At 45.9% G+C, this 19,565-nt stretch overlaps 1 protein-coding gene across 1 annotated transcript in view; it reads left to right on the forward strand.

Annotated features, from left to right (window-relative positions):
• The window catches only part of MDGA2 (MAM domain containing glycosylphosphatidylinositol anchor 2), a 398,250-nt gene that overhangs the window by 310,920 nt on the left and 67,765 nt on the right, over window positions 1–19,565 (forward strand). The window contains exon 9 of the mRNA XM_075104400.1: window positions 1,305–1,574. Within this exon, the coding sequence (XP_074960501.1) occupies window positions 1,305–1,574 (270 nt within the window). The remainder of the gene's footprint in view (window positions 1–1,304; window positions 1,575–19,565) is intronic.

Raw genomic sequence — 19,565 nt, forward strand, 5'->3', positions numbered from 1 at the left:
GGCCCCTGGGGCCATGGTTTAGGAGGCCTGGGGGTGTTGGGTTGGCGGTTGGACTTGATGATCTGAGAGGTCTTTTCCAACCTTAATGATTGTATGATTCTATTCTATGCTTTTGGAGAGATAATGGTAAAAGAGAGCTCCTCCTGGAAGGAGCATGGTGTGGACTTTGGGAAAACCATTCTTCTGCAGAGCTCAGCAGAGATTTTATATTTTTGTGGTTTATGTCTGTAAGACAGCTTTTTTAATATGGGTGCAAAAATTTCATGTATCTTACTGGCAGAGGAGGCTTTCAGGATTTCTTCTTTCTCATGGGCTAAAAAATAAACTGTGTTTTTTTGAAAAGCCAGAATATCTTGTCACTTACTGTTTTGTATCCAACTGCAAACACATGCACGGTTTTCATGCACATTACCTGATCTAAATAGCTATGCTGACAAGAGCTGAGTGCCAACATTATTCTGTCCAGGTTGCTCTTATTATTTTGCAATGATTAAGTTATGAAAAGGCAAATGGGAGTGTAAAGTTAGGGTTTTGCATACACTGTATGTTGGCTGTATTGTATTTATTTATTATTTTGCTGGAATCAAAAGTCTGTCAGAGTTTGTAGCTGCAAATCTTAATTACATAAAATGCAGTTTAGTTCAAGTTATGGGAAAACAGTCCGTTCTGTGCTTACGGGAGGAATAGCACAACTACCACCTGAGTGGACAGAAAAGATGAATATGATTATATATTTGTTGAAGCCTGAAGGCAGCTGCCGGGATGGGGTGTGGAGGGGTGTCTGTGCTGCCTCATCGATCCATCTTGCACCACTGCAAAGCTGCATCCCCCACTGAACGCAGAGCCGCTGCCTCAACCCTGTGCCAGGGTCATTGTTGCCTTGAGCACTTTATCTAAACTTCCTCAAGGCTTTCATCTCTTTTTCTCCCCCTTCCTCTTCCAGAAAGTCCTGTGTGTCAGAGCCTGTGGTTCCTGTGTGAGGCTTGGGAGGGCTGAGCCTCCTGGGCTGCACGGGCGCGGGACCTCTCCTGCATCTCGAGCGATAACGTCGGTGAAGCAGCACAGCGCCTTTAAGTACTCAGCAGAAAATGTCAATAAGCAGAATGCAATGCTTTGGACATGTACATTTCTGTTACTAGCTGATCGGTATCTCTCGAGGTTGTACACTAACCGTTATTGAATTCTCCTCTCGTGGATGCTGGGTTATGCTGCGGTGCTCTAGCCTTTCAGCAGTGGCTCATTAAATCTCTCTCTCACACTAATTCACTTACGAACCTCCTGCTCTCCCTTCCCGTCTCCTGCAGACCCCCCCACCGTGGAGCCCACCTTCCTGGAGATTCGGCAAGGCCAAGGCCGGAGCATCACCATGAGCTGCCGGGTCCTGAGGGCGTACCCCACGCGGGTCCTCACCTACGAGTGGCGCCTGGGCAGCAAGCTGCTGCGCACCGGCCAGTTCGACGTGCAGGACTCCACCGAGTACACCGTCAGCAGCCTCTCCCGCGACAGCTATGGCATCTACAACTGCAACATCATCAACGAAGCCGGCGCTGGCCAGTGCAGCTTCCTGGTGACAGGTAGGCTTGGCGGTGTCTTGGTGCGGGCGAGTTGATGGGACGAGCATGATGCAGGGTCGCGGGTCGTTGGGTAACGTTATTCCTGCTTCAACTAACGAAAGAGATATACCCCTCGATGTAGAGTCGTGGCCTAAGGCATCTGGTCTGGATTCTGGGGAGGTTGGTAGCAAAACAGGAGATTTATCTTATTTCAGTGGTCTGAGGATAAAGATTTTTACGTGCAAAATGTAAATATGCCTTCTCTGCAGGCATCTGTCGATATGCTTTTGAGAAAGGCCTGAGAGAGTCATCAGGCAGCAAATTTCTTCCATTTGAAATTTGCAATAAGGCTTGAATTTCCTCTTCTCTTTTGGGACGCTCAGCGAGCTCGGAGACCAGGGCAGGCAGACCACAGTCTCAAGCAACTTCAAGCTACTGGAGTACAGAAGGGTGTTGAAATTTGTTCCATTTTTCAAAAAGCAAAGGACTTTGTGAAGTTAGAACACAAAATCACCGGCTCAGGGAGGATGTGCAACCCCTGCCATGATCTACCCATGTTGTTTAATTAATGCGCTGGATTGAAACAGTGTTTATATACCTTTTATCTTCAGTATCTTGGTTCTGAATGTTAAACTGGGTGTTTAGACATGCACGTCTTGATTCTTCCCCTATTGGAAATTAGTTACCATGACTTGAAGACTCAGCTGCCTGATCCTGCAACACCCTGTGCCTGCGGCAGAGGTTATGCCCAAGGCAAGGCCCTCTGGTCACTGGAGGCACATCCCCTGCAGGTTCCACATCTCTCTAGGCTGGTTGTCCAGACACTTTTTAGAATCCCTGGAGGGCAAAAGGCACCTCTGTTAAGTGAACCAACAGACAAGAAATTCAGAATATTTAGAGGAGAGCTGTCTTAGAAGGAAAGCTTCCCCATCTTAGTTGGGATTTTATTCTTGTCTAACCAACTTGGGTCCAGCTACAATCCAATCTAAATTAGGTTTTGGTTTTGGGGTTGCTGGCAGCCTGGCAGCTCCCTGAGCCCTGCCGTTGTTTAGGAAAATAGGTGTTATGACCAGCTTCACCGCTACCAGCAGAAAGGGCATGGATTTAATGTATGAGCTGCTGAGCACCGCTCAGGGACCGTGCTTTGCGCAGGTCCTGGATGTCGGAGTAGACCCTCCATACATACCTGTCCTGGGAATACAGGAAACAATCCAGTTCAGCTCCCGAGTGTTTTCCAGTAAAATCTGTGTTTCTAGGGAAAAAAATGTGGGCCTGCTTTCATGTGGATACTTTTAATTTTTTAATTTTGGACTTAATGCAATGGCATCTCATTGGCAAGGATTTCACCGGGGCAGCAGTGCACAGCACAGATGTGGTGGGAACACAGCGAGCACCCCAATGACTGATGGCTCTACTTCTTTCAAACTGGAATCAAGCCTTTGGCTGACTTATCATTCAGAGCCTGTGTGGAGGTATTTTCACAGCCACCGACTCCTCCAAATCTTTGGAGTTTAATGCAAAAGGTGGCTCCGAAGGACACCAGAGAAACAGTCTTTTTCCTTAAATGAGTAAATGCAGTTCAATTTACTATTCATCATGGTTTAGACCTGAGACTGTGGAAACCTATTCTAAGGCAATTATTTTGCCCAGACTGGGGCAATATGAGTGGCTTTCTGTGATTTATTACCATGCCAAAGCAAGGCACATAACTGAAAATTAGTACTAAAATGATTTTATGATATACTGTCCTGCATCCCTCTGTGTGCCTTGCTCATTTTTAGTTTATACCATTATGCGAATTTATGGTTGTGTTAAGGATGCTCAGAGTAATGCTTTGGGTTATAACTTCCATGCTTTCCTCAGTCTTTTAAGGTTAAAACTGACATATTTAATAAATATATTCTTTGACACGTGGAGTTGAAACTGCTTTCAGGAAAGAGCAGCAGCTGTATTCTGGTCCCAAGTCGCATCAGGGCAGATGAAGTTAAAGTGTTGGGGGACTGAAAACATGGAGGAGAAAATTACAAAGTGCTTACAAAGGAGGCTTATGTTTCATTGGGAATGTGAATACAGAAAAGAAATGGGTCACTTCTTAGACACACGAGTGGAGAAAAAAAGCCAAATAAATAACGCAGTGGCAGGAATGGGGTGATAGTGGAGAGCTTTTCCTTTGGGTGGAATAACGGGAGTTGTAGCCCATTTTTAGTTGGTTTTATTTCCAGGTTTGCATGTAGTAGCGGTGTGCTGCAATGCTCACGTTGCAGGGGCTGCAGAGAAGCATTGGTATGCTAAGGGACGGGTATTCAGTACAGTATTAAAAGCAGCCTGGTTGAAAAGATTTATACAGGCCCTAGAGTTTGCCAAACCTGTTTTTACTGCATTTGTATTTTGAGCCAGATTTGAGAAGATGTAAGCAAAATAAATCACACGTGGAAAAGGGGCTTGATTTATATCGGGTGGGCCAATCTGCGGCTGATTTAACCTGCTACTGTCTTAAAAATAAATAAGAGCAGAGAAGCAAAATTGTATTTGTGGGAAAGGAAGTTGAGTTCATGCTACTTGCAGCTTCACTATATATTTTATTCAGTGGTTGTTAGTGCACATCAGATCCAAAGAGCAACAAAAAAAGTACATTTCAGGCAGTGTGTCATTAAAACCCTGCCAAGGCTGGAAGAGAATAAAATAGATGCACAAAATGTCACGAATGGCACAGAGCCTCCATGCAGGTAGAGGAAGGATTCAAGCGCTGGAGGAAGAGGCTGGGTAAGCGCAGGGAGGGTCCCTGCTGGTGGTGGCGGGGGCTACCTGGGACCTGGAGCCCTCCCGGGGTTGCATCCTGGCTCCTGCCAGCCCAGGCTGCCCCAGGGACCCCTTTTTCACAGCAACCTGGGTCTCTTCAAGGCAGGGGAGGTTGTACTCTGTATTTTCTAGGTTCCCAGTGTGCAAGAGATTGATCAAGCAAACCCTTGCGTTGCTCTCAGAAGGGCTGGTGCTAGAGTGGGTGCACAATTCCCTGCACCTGGGGAGCTATTTAGGATTAAGATTACCCATAATCAAGGTTACCTGACAAGTCTTGTCATAATACTTTATCTTCGGCTGCCCATAACTTTGGCAGGTTTTTGCCACTTGTGCTGAAATTTGCTCTGCTGGTGGCTGCCTCGGGCTGAATTGTTCGCAAAAGTTGCTGACCAAAGAGGGGGTTTTTTTTAAGTAAGGAAACAATATCTTGTTTCATCCACGTTAAATTCTTGCAGCTGTTTAATCGGTGTGTTTGAAAGGGTCAGACACACATCCCTGCGTGATTCCTCGCTTAAGTTACACTGTGAAATCTGTCTGTCTGTCGTTTATGGTGCTGGCTTGACAATGCTATATATAATTTATGAGATACTAATTAAAGTAGTAATCATAACACGGGGTAGTACTAGACAAAGCTACTAATGACATTATGTTGATGCAGCTACTTTTACCAATTAACTTCTGACCCCACTGTTGAGCAAAGACACTTATGAACGTTGATTTTGTGGTGTTCTGTTTTGTGGAATTTTTTTGCCATAAAATATTGCGTTAATTAACAAGCTGATCTTTAATTATTTACTTATCCAGTCTTGCATCACACTTTCCGAGAGCACGTCAAGCCAATCTGCTCATAATTAGGTAACTTATGGTTGTTAGCCATGAGCACGACCGGGGGTTTCCCTTGCTTTGGTGTTACTGAATTAAAGACAGAGCAGAGTACACCACGAGCAAACCTGGGGGCACGCACGTACCTGCCCGTGTCCCCTGTCTAGCTGGGGGTGTCTCTCAGTCTGCTTGAGGATCTCCAGCCTCCTGCCTCCCTTTACCACATGCCTTAGGAAGTTTGAATCTGAAGAGCTGGATATTGAATCATCCCTTCTGTATGATCCCAGCATCCATCCCCGGTAGGAGCTGTGTGATTCCTCACGTAGCCTTGCAGGAGCATCCTTGCTGGGAAGTTGTTCGGAAATTTCTGCCTCTGTTTCTTCTTTGCCCTTGGCACCGTACGCGGTATCACCGTGGTCTGAAATCGTAGCAGAATTGCCACCCAGCCTTTTGTGAAAGCCGGGATGCTTCTGCCACAAGGGCGCCGTCTTAAAATAAATTGCAGACACCTGAATTTGGAGGGTATGGGGTTCTTCTCCATGGCCCTGTTAGCTGAATTAAGCAGTGTTCTATCATTTAAAGTTTTGTGGCTTTGTTAATCCTTTCTTATTAGAGAAGGCCTTTTGCACTGAATTGAGGGACAGAAGTGTACCTTATTTGTAGCTCCCCATTTTAATTTTTTTTTTCTGAGAAACTCCATGGAATCCATCTAAAACAACAAGCAGAAGCCCTTTTTAGAAAGCTTGTTTCGAAGGAGAATCATTGGACTCTTTTTACCTGCACAATCCCAAAATGTCAGGATTTTGCCAGTGAACTGCTTTCACCCTACATTGTTGGTTTTGTCAGGGTGAAGGCAACTTCCCAAGCAGGTAACTCAGTGAACTTGTCATGAGCTGAACTGTATGTGTGTAGGCTGGAAGACCTGGCACCGCCTCTAATGTCAATTCTGTTACTCGCTGCGCGGTTGCCCATCATGGAACGATTGACCAGTGTCTGAACGGGTGGAGAGGCTACAGGAGCTGTGTGTCATATTTCTCTTTACAAATACATTGAATTGAGCCATCTTCCTCTCCATTTGCCAGGAACCTGTAGCTGTTAGTGCCAGACACGGGGGTCATTGCAGTTGGGTAGTCCCTCGCAGCGGCCAAGGGATGCCGGGCGTTACTGAACCCTTTCTTGCCATTTAGTCAGGATTTTCTCTGAAACCATTTGTTCCTCCTCGATGTTCCAGCTGAAAACTGTTAGCAGTTGTTTTAGGCTTTTGGGTTATTTGTGTGAGTTTTGCTTGACCAATGTGTTTTTTTGGTAATAGCTCTCGGATCAGTACAGTGACATGGGCACACGAGAAAAGCTCATTGGCAACTGTGGAAGTAGAAACACAGGGCTCCAGAACAATCTACCTGTCTATAATATTTCAGAATAGTCTTCCTAAACTACTGAAAGGTTAAGTGGTGAGTTGGAAGTAATTATTCGCTCTTTTTCTCAATGAGATGTACGCACGCACAACTTAAATTAATATTTTCATTACTTTGGTAAGTTTTAAAGCTACAAGAGACCATCCAGTCTTCTCAGTAGCACTCGCCCTTCACATACTCTCAGTTTAAGGGGCTCTCTAGGGAACTCAGAAATCATAACTTAGGGGCAAAAGGAGGCAGAAATACCAAAAAGTAAGATTTTTCCCCATTTGAGGTGTGTGCCAGTTCATTTTATGCTCATTCCTAAACAGAAATATAACCCAGAACTGAAGCAAATACCCACGGCCCAAGTATTCCTCCCAGCACCACCGCATTTATCAATTAGCGCTGAAACGCTGCTGTCCTCCCGCCTCCGAAAGGGCAGCTTCTGCCAAACAAACCTGTGAGCCTCAAACACGCGCAAGTGGGGAGTAATAATACGATTTTATGCTCTAATTCTTTGTCTGGAGAGCCTTGCAGTAATCCTGCTGTTATTTTACCCAGGGTACAAGCCTTGCTAACCGATAGCCTCCGGGCGGAGGCCAAAGCCTCACCTACCCCTGTTCGAGGTCGGTGGCTGAGCTCCTGTAGTGCAGGCTCTGCTGGCAGCTCCTGCAGGAGAGCTCCTTGGCTCTTTCCTTGGAGACCGTGGAGGAAATTAATTCATCTTATCAGTGTGGAAAGCTTCAGCATCACCAAATGGGCTTCATAGCTTCCCAAGCTGGGAGGTGGCAGAATCCCTGCTCCATTCCCTGCATCCTCCAGGATGGATGTACCTGCTCATGGTGAAAATAATCCCTCAAGTCACTGACTGCTGCCTGGTCGTGACTTAAAGGCAGGTATCTACTCGAAATCTAATCAGGCTCAAGAATCAGGTTACAATAATCTCATATACTAAGGCCTCTCCCTCACCCTCTCTCATTAACAAGAACATTTCCAGTTATATTCCTCATGCTTAAAGCTGTGGTTTTTTTCCCTCTCCTGCTATGTCCTCAATAAATATACAGGGACACTGACTGCATAGCTAGCCTGGGTCAATCAACACAAGGTGCTGATGAAAAATGAAATCTGGAAAATATTTTTCCTTTTTTTCTCTTTCCATTCCACACTGCAAAGTGTTTCTGTATGAGTTATGTTAAAGCCTATTTGGTTGGAACAAAACTGTGTGCGGTTCAGTTGGGGGTGCCCCTTTAATTTTGAAAATCAGAGCAGAATGGTAAATGAGAGTCGCAGGCGTGTCACTGGGGCAGGTGAGGGACAGCTGTTGAACTTTTAGGAAGCTTATATGGGAAAGGCAAGTGCTGTGCTGGAAATACAGATGTTTTCTTTTCTTAGAATAAATCAAATATTCTCCTTGGTAGGCAGACTTCTGTTTCTTTTATACACATTTCCCTCAGTGGGAATTAAGGAATTATATTTGCTTTGTTCTTTTAAATATTTATCTTTTTATTTTAATATGTGACATTTTCCCTCCAAACCACTTGCTGTCAATAATTTTGGCAGGGTAAAACCTGCTTTGACTGAAGTCTGAAGAAAACTGATCCACTTTGGTGAATTCAGAATTTGTCATGTAGAGTCAACACCAGAGGGCTTGAGGGTTGGTGGTTTCAGGTTTTTTAAGTCAAAATCTTCCCTGTTTATACTATCTGTGTCTCTAATACTGTGGTATCTCCCCAGTGGATTCTTGCATCCGTCCTCTCTGTTCGAGCAAGTCCCTGCACGGGTGTGCGGGAGCCCTGCAGCAATGTGCTAGTGCCTGCTAGCTAAGTGCCATTAATTTTTAATCTAAAGATCCTCTCTTCGGTGTTATTATTCCTGTTTGTTCATTTGAGCTTGCTTCTTCCCCCCCCCCCCCCCAAGTTTGTTTTTTTGTGATTTTATCATCTTAACGCAGAGCAGGGCTTGTCTTTGCAGCCGGGTGCCCCAGGGGCTGCTGCTGGAGGGCAGCGCAGAGCAGCAGAGCGGGTCTTCACCAGCTTTCTGCCACGTTACAAGAAAATTCAATTTAGCCGTTTTCTCCCTTAGAGTATTTCTTAGGCACTTTATATCCTTTCCCTCCAGCTTAAACCAAATTTAGTACTCAAACAATGGGAGAGACAGAAGGAGGAAGACGAGAGGGGGATCGAGGGAGGTCGTCCTCTTGTCTCCCCGCTCTCACCCGTGTCGTCTTCTCCCTTCTCCGCTCTGTTCTCCCCACACGGCCCATGCTGGTTTCAGAGTACGGGGAAAAAAAGAAGCCATGTGAGGTCAAAGAATGTCCACACAAATATACCAACAACGTATGCAAAAATCTCTTTTAAAATAGCTGAGTTGTGCTGTCAGGTGTGCGGATGCCCCTATCCTTCCCTATTCCGCTGCAATTCTGTGCTCCGTCTGCTCCCTGCCCCCAAATCTGCTATTTTACCTTCTCTCAGTTAGACAAACTATTTATTTTTCTAATTCATTATTCTTTCGTAAAGATTACGTTAAATAAACCAGTTTAAAGTCATTACACTCTAACATCCAAATGGTCTTGGAGCGTGTACGCGTTGTCCGAGGACATTTCTGAAATCAAAGCGGTGCTTGGACTCTGCCTGAATTTGTGCGGGTCGTTTGTGACTGGCTGCTGGCTCTGGAGCGCGGAACACTAACCTCCTTATTGCTTTTAGATACTTCATCTGCCTTGAGATTAGCCATGACATTTTCCTGAACTGCTGAGATACTTCTGGTAGTTTGTCCCTGGGTCGTCTGGCGGTGCCTGTCAGCAGGCACTCAGATACTTTGCTTTAATGGCCAATTTTCTGATGGTTATCCTTCTGAAATCTGCCAGAGTGCAAGGCTGAGGCTGAGGTCCGATTCCCTTTGCTCTTTATCTTCTTCTCTTGGGTAGTGTTATTGAGAGTCTCGGATTGAATTTTCATCTCCTTACTGCTGATTTACAGCCTGAAAAATGATGCTGTCGCAATGATGTCTGTTTTGGAAAATTGCTTTAAAACCATGCAAAAGTGGAGAACGATGCATATTTTTTCTTTTTTGTCCTTTTTTTTTTTTTTTTTTCCGAACAATTCAATGCCAGCAAGACCAGCTGTCTTATTTTCGTGCTTGTTAGCAAGTGCAGAGCCCATTGACTTCAGTGGGATGTGCGAGCACAGCAGCATGGAGGAGTGAAGCCTTCCGCTGATGCCAGCTGGTCCAGCCCAGCTCTTCCCTCCTGAACGGGATTCCCTGGAAGAAACTGGTGTAACACTGGTTTGGAGGTAGCCACATGCTCTTTTGTGCCTCTCACGAGATGGCTGAGCTGGAGGGATCCACTGTAGGGATGGCGTCACTGCCCACGTCTTGTGTTCAAGTGAGGATCCCACTGAAGTGATCGTGTCTGATTGTCAGCCTGGATTTGGATGTATCCATTCCCCAGAAATCAAATACACTTTTAGAAATATCATAGTGACAGAGGGATGATTTCTTCCGTGTGTTTTACTGAAGAGGAGAGTCCTGGCCATGGTCAAGCCATGCCTGCAGGTCGGTGGTCTATCCAAGCTGTCTTCGGTGCAGCCAGGACAGCTAACAGGAGCGGTGACGAAGGCAGAGTCTCTCCACCCAAACCAAAGCCAAGCATCTGTAACGCTGCCTTTGCCCGTGAGTGCTGTGTTCTTGGGAAAGCTAAGCTCCAGCACGCTGCAGAAATCTGGGCTCTGTCACTGCAACGTCATCAGCTCCGTGACCTCATCGTCGTGTGATGGGGGAACTGACCGCCCGTGAGCTCCTGAGAATAGGGTACGTTTAGAGATGGTTTAGAGAAGAGAGTTCAGAGTCAGCTGCTGAGTTATTTAGCATGCCCAGACTGGTCTACTGGTGTTTCTGCTTTTCAAGGCATAGCAGCTAAATTTTCAGGCATGAAAATGGCCCAGATTTTCTTCCCTCTTTCCTTACGGTGACACAATTGTGTTTTGAAAAAAGTTAAGTGCTGATGCCGCTTTGTTTTGATGTTTTAATATGTGCCTGTGAGGGAAGCTTTACTGAAAGCTCACCCGTATTTAGTGGTGCCACTTTCTCCAGAAAACAGAATTTAAAAATCAAATCTGATTAAAAAAGAAAAAAAAAAACAAACCCCAAAACCAAAACTCCTGTGCTGGTTTTCTGGAAAAAATGCTGTGTTAGTATAGATAACCTTTTTTCTTCTTCTTTGAGGACTAAATGTAAATGAGTGTGTTGCCAAGAACCTGCTTCATGGCTGATATGTCAAATCATAGAATCATAGGCATTAATACAATAATACAAGAAATGCATTCATTAACTCGATACCTTTGGGTAGTCTCAAAATGCTAAATAAAAAAGAAGGATATCAGGCAGAGCATGGCCCCTTCTCCTCGGCACAGACCAAGGCAAAGTCCTTCTCTCCCTCCCGCAGGCTGCTCTGCTGACGGAGCTGGCAGCACCGCCCCGCTATCTACGTGCAGTATGTTTAAATGCTGTGGGCTGTCCAGAGGGTGGGGGCTTTTTGCAGGTGAACTACAAGAACATTTTTTCTTCCATGAGTATTTATTTTCCAGAGCTTGCGCAGATTTCCGGAGGAAAAAAGTCTCCTATTTTAGAGTCAAAAAGAGCTGATACCTTTGGTCCTGATGCAGTTCGTGCCTTGACCAAAAACCCGCTGTTGTTTATTCTGTTTTATTATTAGCTGGGCGGTAGTATCTGCTTTGTGCTAAGCATTTCACACTAGTACAAGAAAGAATATTCACTGTCCTTAAACACTTAAATATTAACAAAAGAGAGGGTTTTTTTTTCTAATAACCCAAACAAATCGTTATATGGCCACAGCAGAAACGGCCTTTCAACAGAATTAGGAAGAAATGGCAGTCTTCAAAGATTAAGTCGGAGAGGTTAAATCCCGTAAAATGGAGTGTTTTTTTGAAAAATTGCCACGTTCAGGGAAAACCCAATCAAACACCGGAACAGCTCCTTTAGCGCAGTAAAACCTAGTTTTGTTCAACTGCAGAATTCATATTTGTGCTAATGTAAATGATTTATTTGCATCCAGAAGTGAGGGCCCATTAAAACAAAGTTATTTTCCCCGCAGTCAATTCTGTGGCTAGTAAGAATATAGGCGTACTCTGGGAAGAGCCCTCTGTATGTGGGAACGTTACTTTCTGGAGCAGAGAGTTGGATGAGTGGCACAGTTATTGGTTAAATCAGCATGAAATACAGAAGGAGGACTGAAGGTAAGAAGTGACTAAATAAAATAATGAGCTAGAGCCAGGGCAATCAACAGGTTCATGCCTTTGCTTTAGGAAGGACGCGGCTGCGGAGCGCATCCGCCACGGGAAGAGCAGCAGTGACAGAGGGAGGTTAAGCTTGCCCCAACAGCTCTTGTTGCTCTAGAAATTCGGGTACCATATACAAAGGGGAAAACAAAATCAATGGGAGAGGCTGAAAGTTTCTCCACCCTCATCCTACCTTCTCCCCAAAGCCAACCCAACGCACATAACAGCACAGGAATTAGCTCATTACGGAGCTCAGAAAGAGAAAACATTCTGCTGGGAAAGCGGGAGCAGCAGCATCTTTCCCCATCACGGTGACTTCCTTCTTTATAGATTGAGTGTTTTGGACCTTGTCCTTTGGATCTTGTCTTCAAGGCTGGGTTGTTTCAGGATTCAGTTTTTAAGAGCAGAAGAAGAGGGAAACATCACTTTTTGTTTGACTTCAGTCAAAATTTGTTTCTCATTTTCAATTAAAATTAGAATCAGCAGCAAGTTATTAACCTAATCCTTATAATTAACTTCCTGCATCTCTTTCCAATATGCAGTATCTTTATTGCATCTTTTACTGTGGTTCAGCTCCACTGTTGGCTTCTGTTGGGTGGTATCAGGGTGGGTAGATTAGCGTGCTGCCTCCCAGACCCCTCAGAGGTGGGTTCCTTGTCCCCAGGGCTGGCAGCACTATGTCAGCTGGCCACGTCTGCCTGTTCTTGGCCCTGCTGGACATGCTGTGCCAGGGCTCCCAAAGCGGGTCGCATCAGCCTTCCACTATGTTTTTCATCTCGGCGCCGTGATGTTTTTCTCCATACAAGGCAACGCCTGGCTCTTTCTCAGGAGCATCGGCGACTCCCAGATGGCCGCATCAAGGGGAGCCTCGAGGATAGGAGGACGTTGCACCGGCAGCATCTGGCATGCGGAGGGAGGGCTGTGCTGGGGCGGCTCCCTGCTGCCTCTCCAGCAGTTTTTACCTCCCTGCAACTTTACCACCAAAAAAACCCCCAACCCTCCCACAACGAGGTTTCTGAGAAGCAATCTGGGACTGGGCTTATTATGCCCATCCCTCCAGCGAGGTAGGCAGTGATGGTGGCACGACGAGAGCCCTCCTCGGTGCGTGAACGGCTGCTAATGGCATCTCCTGGTGTTTTAAAGCCTCCTTCTCCTCTCCGTACGTTAAAAAAAAATACACAAATGAACAGACCGATGGCAGCAGGATGTTAAATAAGTGCGTGGGGCTCGGCTGTACCCAGGCTTTGGAATCATTTAACAGAACAGCAAAGCAAGATGCCAAATCTCGCTGTCCCCAAAGCCCTGCACAGTGCTGGGGGCATTGGCTTCTCCCCGCCCCCTATTTTTCTGTTTCCTTTCAGATTGGAGGTCATGGTGTACAGATAGCTAGAGGCAGCTCCCAGTGCTGCTCAGCTGAGGGGTATTTTAGATTTACCAAGACTTGTTCAAACTGTTGACAGCTACATTGAGGCGAGACGGGAGGGACATCCCCATTCTGTCTGATGGCAGGGTCTGAGCAGCCTTGAAGTCTGTTGGCTTTTGGTCCCAGCCCAATTCCTTATAGAATCATGCCAAAAAGGAAACAAAATTATTTAAAAGATCTAAACTAAATATTTTTTAAAATACCAAACAATGGTGTAAAGTTACTGGGTGTATGCTGAAGATTTTTTTGCTTTTTTTACCCCAGTATAACAAAGGATTTTTGTTATACTCCGAAGCCTCTGGCAGATTATAATCTGTCAATGTAAGAGATTATCTCAATAGAGGAGAACTTTTTTGGCACTAAGAAAGTACTGACAAAACACCTTCAGATCTTAGTGTGTCCCAGTATAGACAAGCCATAAGACATAATCCATAAACTATTAATAAGACTGTTTTCTGATCAAATAAAAGGTTTATGTCCTTTCCTAAACCATCTTCAGCCTATTTTTTACAGTTAAAAATTGAGAATTAGTTGAAAAAATGCACTTAGGTATGACTGTGCAGCAGGGTTGGCTAGAGGAGCGATGCTGGTTTTCAAGGCACCTACTGCCAAAAATGATTGAACGACTTTGGGGTCTGGGCAACTCAAACACAATTTTACACACCTGAAACAGGAGCAGTACAGCGTGACACAGAAACTTGTCTAGAAAGAAAGGTAATAGAAAAAAAAAGCGAGAAAGGAAGTAAGTTGGAGATTCATGACCTAAAATCCCACTTGAAACCACACTTCGCCTTTGGGTAATGTACTTTACTCTTCTTGAATAATGCAGCCAAACTCATGAGCATTGCTGCAGCCCTGATGTTTCAGTGGAATAACGGTCAGTTTAAATTAATTAAACTCCTCTGAGACCTTTTGTCCACACTGTATCATCGCCTCCTTTGCCGTAGCAAGACTCAAGACCGCCTTGAAAGTCGTGTGTTTCATTGAATCGTGAGCTCCGATCTCAGGGATACACCCCCACCCATCACCCGGAGCACAAAAAACCCAACCCCTTCTCTTGCTGATATGTTTGATGCACAAAATAATCTGTGTAAAACATCGATCAAGCTTTGGCACTAGCAAGAACAGCCGAAGACTGAAGCTATTTTTCAGTGACGTGACTCCTGTCTTGTAGACTGTGTTGTGAGCCGTTACGGGATACGGTCATCTTGCTGGCAGTCTTTGAGCATAGCTGAATCTCAGAAGAGTCAGAAGCACAGCAATTCAGATTTAAATGATCTGTGCATACAGAAATTTTAAGGAGCATACTTCCCCCCCCCCTCCCCCCCCGCCTGGTTCTTAAATTCCAGACATTTTGAGAAATCACCAGCGTGGGATGGATTACAGCAGGTTATCCTCAACTTTGAGCATAATCTGCCTGTTTTTTTAAGCCCCGTTCCCTGAAGCACAGGACTTCTGATGTCCGGCCCAGGCTTTCACTTGCTCACAGGCAAAATCCAAGGGTTTAGCTGAAGAAAAAACTGGTACGTGAGGATCTAGGCTTATTGAGGGCAAGCTGGCGTCTAGCCACGGACCAAAGCCTGCCACATGCAGAGATCTTCTCGAAGCCTATTCAGGGATGCAGAAGCAACACGATTAAATATCAGTAAGGTTCATTCCCCTAAAAGGGATGCAGTATTCACAGATAGGATTTGAAAAGATGGAGATCTTTGCCTCTGACTGTGACTTTAGATAGGGACTGTCTGGTCCTTGTGCCTCCCTCCTTGCTTTCCTGGGGGCAGGCTGCACCATGCCCGTGCGCGACATCCTTCTGCCTCAGCGAGGATGGTTGTCCAGGTGCTGTCCCTCTGCTAGAGCCAGCATTCAGTGCCGTCTAGCTCCTGTACGCCGTGTCTATAGACCTGACTGCTGGGAGGCAGGACTCCTTTGCCTGCCCTCTGTGTTTCTCGGATGGCGCCCTTGACCTCATTTTGCTGCAAGTGAGCCTTGTGAATGGCCTCCACGCACAACGTTGGTATAAAATAACACAGACATTTTCTGTTGTCTTGAAAATTCACCTTTGTTCTGTTTTGCCACAAAAATGAGGATAATTTTCTGAGGGAGGGCAATGTAAAATGAAATGAAGAAACACTAGTACAATTAGATTTGTTTCTGCATTAATTATACTGTATAATATGTCCAATATGATAGTTATGTCCAACTCTGGGTCTCAGAAAGTCCCGCTGAATTGACTGAAAACTTGACGGGGAGGAACACGTACATGTTTCATTTGCCGCCTGTTCTGTGGAGTCCCAAATTCAACATTGCCTTTGCCTTTGGCTGCTTCTCACGCAGGTTCATCTCGTATTGCTTGCCTCTGTGCTCCTTTCCAGGCCAAACCGTGCCTTGTAATTCACTTTCTAGCTGACTCGTCCTGCTGATTTTCAGTAGCACGATGAAAACCTGTTCCTGCCAAGACTTTCCTTAAAGTTATGTGAAAATGATGCAATGTTTAAAAGTGGAGAAAATTTGTTGCAACTGTATCTTTTGAAAGCATGTTAGCAGCTTGCGGGCCCATTTCTGACATCAGCTTTATTAATACCCTGTCATTACTTGTGGGCAGAAATTTTTTATAAGGCTGCTCAAACCTCCTGTGCTTTGAAACCAATGATTTTGCAAAATATCCGTGCTTTCTGAGCCCGCATTGTCCTCTTGTCGCTGACCGTTGGGTTTGCCTGCTCTTTCTCGCCCGGCTAAGGCAGTGGCTTGCCAGGGTGGAGGAGCATTACACAGCACATCTGAGCCAGAGCCTGGGCAGCAGTACGCGGTGGGTCACACGCGATCCAATGCAGGGATGCCCAAACCGCTGCCCGCACGGGCTGCCCAGTCTCGCGGCGGTGCGTGGAGACACCAGCGCTGGCCGCTGATCCCTGCATGCCTTGTCTGCTACCCAGCACGCTGGAAACCTCTTGGCCTTTCAGGTAGGGTTTGGAGAAGAAGCCCAGCACTGTGTTGCTGTGGTTTTGTTCTGTGCTGCAGAGCTAGCTTGCTGGTGCTGTCTGGGGGAATCTGGGTGTCACCCCGCTGCGGTCACCCACAGACCTGCCCTGGGCAGTGCCCAGCACTGGCTGCTCTCCCGAGAAGCTCCCAAAAGCGTACATCTCCACCGCATCATCTCACTGCACCTTGGTGGGGACATGGCCCCACATGTGCCCCAGACCGGGCTGTTTCTTCCCAATCCTCCCTTCTTAGGGAGCCTTAGAAGGAATTCAGAGATTGCACATGCAAGCCATTTATTTGCATTTTCATCTCTTTTTATGCTGCTGTGTGCAGACACGTTCATAACTGCTGTTCTGCACAGGGGTCTCACCTGCATGCAAATGGCTTATAATTTGCCAGGACTGCTCACACCAGAGAGCTGGATGTCTGGATGAAGCAGAAGTGCACAGGGCAGCAGCAGGTAAGGACAGAGGCAGTGTTAGAAGCAGGCAGAGTCCTTGATTTCTGTAGGCAAGTGTCCGAGCACAGCTGGGATACCTGATCCCCATCTGACCTGTTTCTTCTCAGTGTTTTTTACCGGTTGTTTTGTTAAAATGAGCACATGTGCTTGTGCGGTGCCTGTAGAGATTGCCGTCTTTACAAGAGACATCCCAGACGCTCTGAGGGACATGTGGATGCTTTGCGAGTCTGGTGGCATTGGGAATATCAGCATCTTGATTGACAGTGGTGGAAAATTATCACTGGGAAGGTGAGGGAAGAAACAACCAGGTGTTTAACATCGCTGGTAGCTCAGTACAGATATATATATCATGGGCTGGATCCTTCCAGCCTGGTAGAAAAAGCTTGGTGAGGAGCTGTGAGTTTGTGGTAGGGCCTTGAGAGCCTGTATGGAGCTGAGGCTCCTCTAGCACCCACGGACTGTTAAATTTAAATATGGAGAGAGCTGGTAGAGCGAGTGATTTGAATTACTGTTAGAATTAATTTATTTCTTTATGAAGACACCCGTACAAACTACCTGTAAATCCTTGCTGTCCATACCACTGTTTCTCTAAGGAAGATTTGATTACAAGCTGACTATAAGTTATTAGCTATAAGTTATTAGCTTTCCAGTAAGTCTAAATGAATGTTACAGGCTATAAACTGACTATATAAATTACAGTCTCTCATGTAAAGCTTAATGATGGTTGCAGTAACATTTATATCTTTCCCAAGGACAGGAGAAAATTTCTTACGGTGTCATTGCTTACAGTAGTCTTGTATCCCAATTTCATGTCTCGAGTCAAACTGGCAGCGTGTTATTTTACTTATTTCCGCCCGTCTGGTGTCTTTGGTCTGAAATTGGAAGTGCTTTCCTCTGCACCTCGTTCCCTTGCAAGCATCGCCTCGTGGCAGCACCCATGGGAAACACATCATGGAGCTGGAGTTGGGGGTGGACCACCTCTTCCTCCAGGAAAGCAGCACGTGTCCTCTTCAGGGTCAGTTCGGTTTGGTTTTTGTCTCTTGTAGCACTGTTTTCTCCCCACGAGCAGGACACATCTGTCCTCCGCATCTGCGTCTTCCCCAGGTTTGGGAGCAACAGCCCTTCATAGTCCGACCGCAGCTTTCCCAGCTGCAGTGAGAGCTCTGCTGTATTCTCAGACCTTAGGAATAAGAAATTACATACTAGCTTAGCTAAATGTTAACTAGTCAATGCTTACCTTAATTCAGAACCACATGCAAACATGCCAAAATAAGTAATTAACCTCCCCACTTGTTTAAATATTTCTCAAATTTGCCAATTTAGGGACAGTCATGGATGGCTGGGAACTGTAGGAAGTGGAAGAAGTAGTCAAAGACCATATGTCACCTATATTCTAACCTGTGTGGTGTTAAAATTTCTACTGAAGTATCCTCACCGTTTAAAAAATTATTTTTCATTCATCTGCTAGGCACAGTAGGTATTTGCTTTTAATTAAAGACCTTGGAGGCTGTGGAGATTGTAACAGTGCGACTGAGCCCACAGCATCTCCTAAAAAAGTACAACAGGAAAGACCATTTCCAAAGCACGCAGAGTATTGATGTTGTTTTGCTTCCCACAGAACTCACTCCTGCTGGTGGCAAATCTGAATTAAGAGGAGCTCTGCCAGCCCCCTCGGAAGCAGATTGCTGCCCTACCCCACGCACTTGATCAGGGCAGTGTAAACCGCGGGCAGTCAAATACGAAAGACAGTTCTTACTGTGTTAACAGGGTTTTTTTCACCAATCTCCTGGTCCAAAGCCCAGTAAAGGCAGTGGACTCTGAGCCAGAGACTGTCTTCCTGACAATTAATTTTGAAACTCGGCAGAGTTTTGAAATTTGGGGTATTTACTTTTCGCAGGTCATCAGCAGAGCAGGCAGTGCCAAATGTGACCTTTTAGCAAAGGTGACAAGGTGTTATTACTGGATCTCAACCGTGCTTTTCCTGTCATCTAATAAGAAGAGAAAAATGAAGTTAATTAATTCCATCCTCAGGCTGAAGTATCTAATTTGAGGAGTGGAGGGAGGGGTTATCTGAGGTTTTTCACCGTGCTTCAGACTTATTCGTTTTTAATGCAAGTCTGCCCTAGGGGAAGAAGAATAATAAAGCTAGTTCACCCAAAAGAGGAAAGGATTGTGAATGCAGCAGTGGATCGCACCTCTTGAGAAACTCCTACTTGCATGTATTCTTTGGGTTTACTTGTGTTTCTTTGTGTTGCTGCCTGAAAGCCGCGGGAGGACCTGGTGAGCCTGGCCTGGTTCTCCCTTTGCTGTGCAATGAAGCCGATAACAAGGGAAATCACGGGGCTAGGCCAGGTCCTGGGCATGCACCTCTGGTCTTCAGTGGTGACCGGTCGCACGTGCTCGGCGTGAGCCTGGAGCCCAGAGCAGAGGCAGTGCCATCTCCTGCTTCCCGGTCTGCTCACAACCAGTGCCGTAGGTGGCTCCTGAGCTGCCATCCCAGGGGGAATCGCTGTTTCTTGGGCACTGGTGGATGTGGCCTCCATGAATGTGTCTAAACTTCTTCTGATGTCCTTCTGGCCTCCATGGTTTGCAGTGTTCTGGGATACTAGAGTCTGGACCCAGGTGAAAGGAGGTGAGCTGCCGCCAGGCATCCCCAAGTGCAGCATCGCTGGTGTGTCTCTGCTTTGTCGTTGTACCCTGGGCTATTTCAAAGCAGCCTCTGGAGACTGGTAATTAAGAGCTAATGCATCCCTTCTTGTTGACCACAGGACGCTTTGTGCAACTAGAATAATAACGATGAATGGTGCAGCTTTTGAAGTAGCCAGCTCTTGGTAG

This window comes from Phalacrocorax aristotelis, chromosome 9, assembly GCF_949628215.1.
Source record: "Phalacrocorax aristotelis chromosome 9, bGulAri2.1, whole genome shotgun sequence".
NCBI classification, from domain to species: Eukaryota; Metazoa; Chordata; class Aves; order Suliformes; family Phalacrocoracidae; genus Phalacrocorax; species Phalacrocorax aristotelis.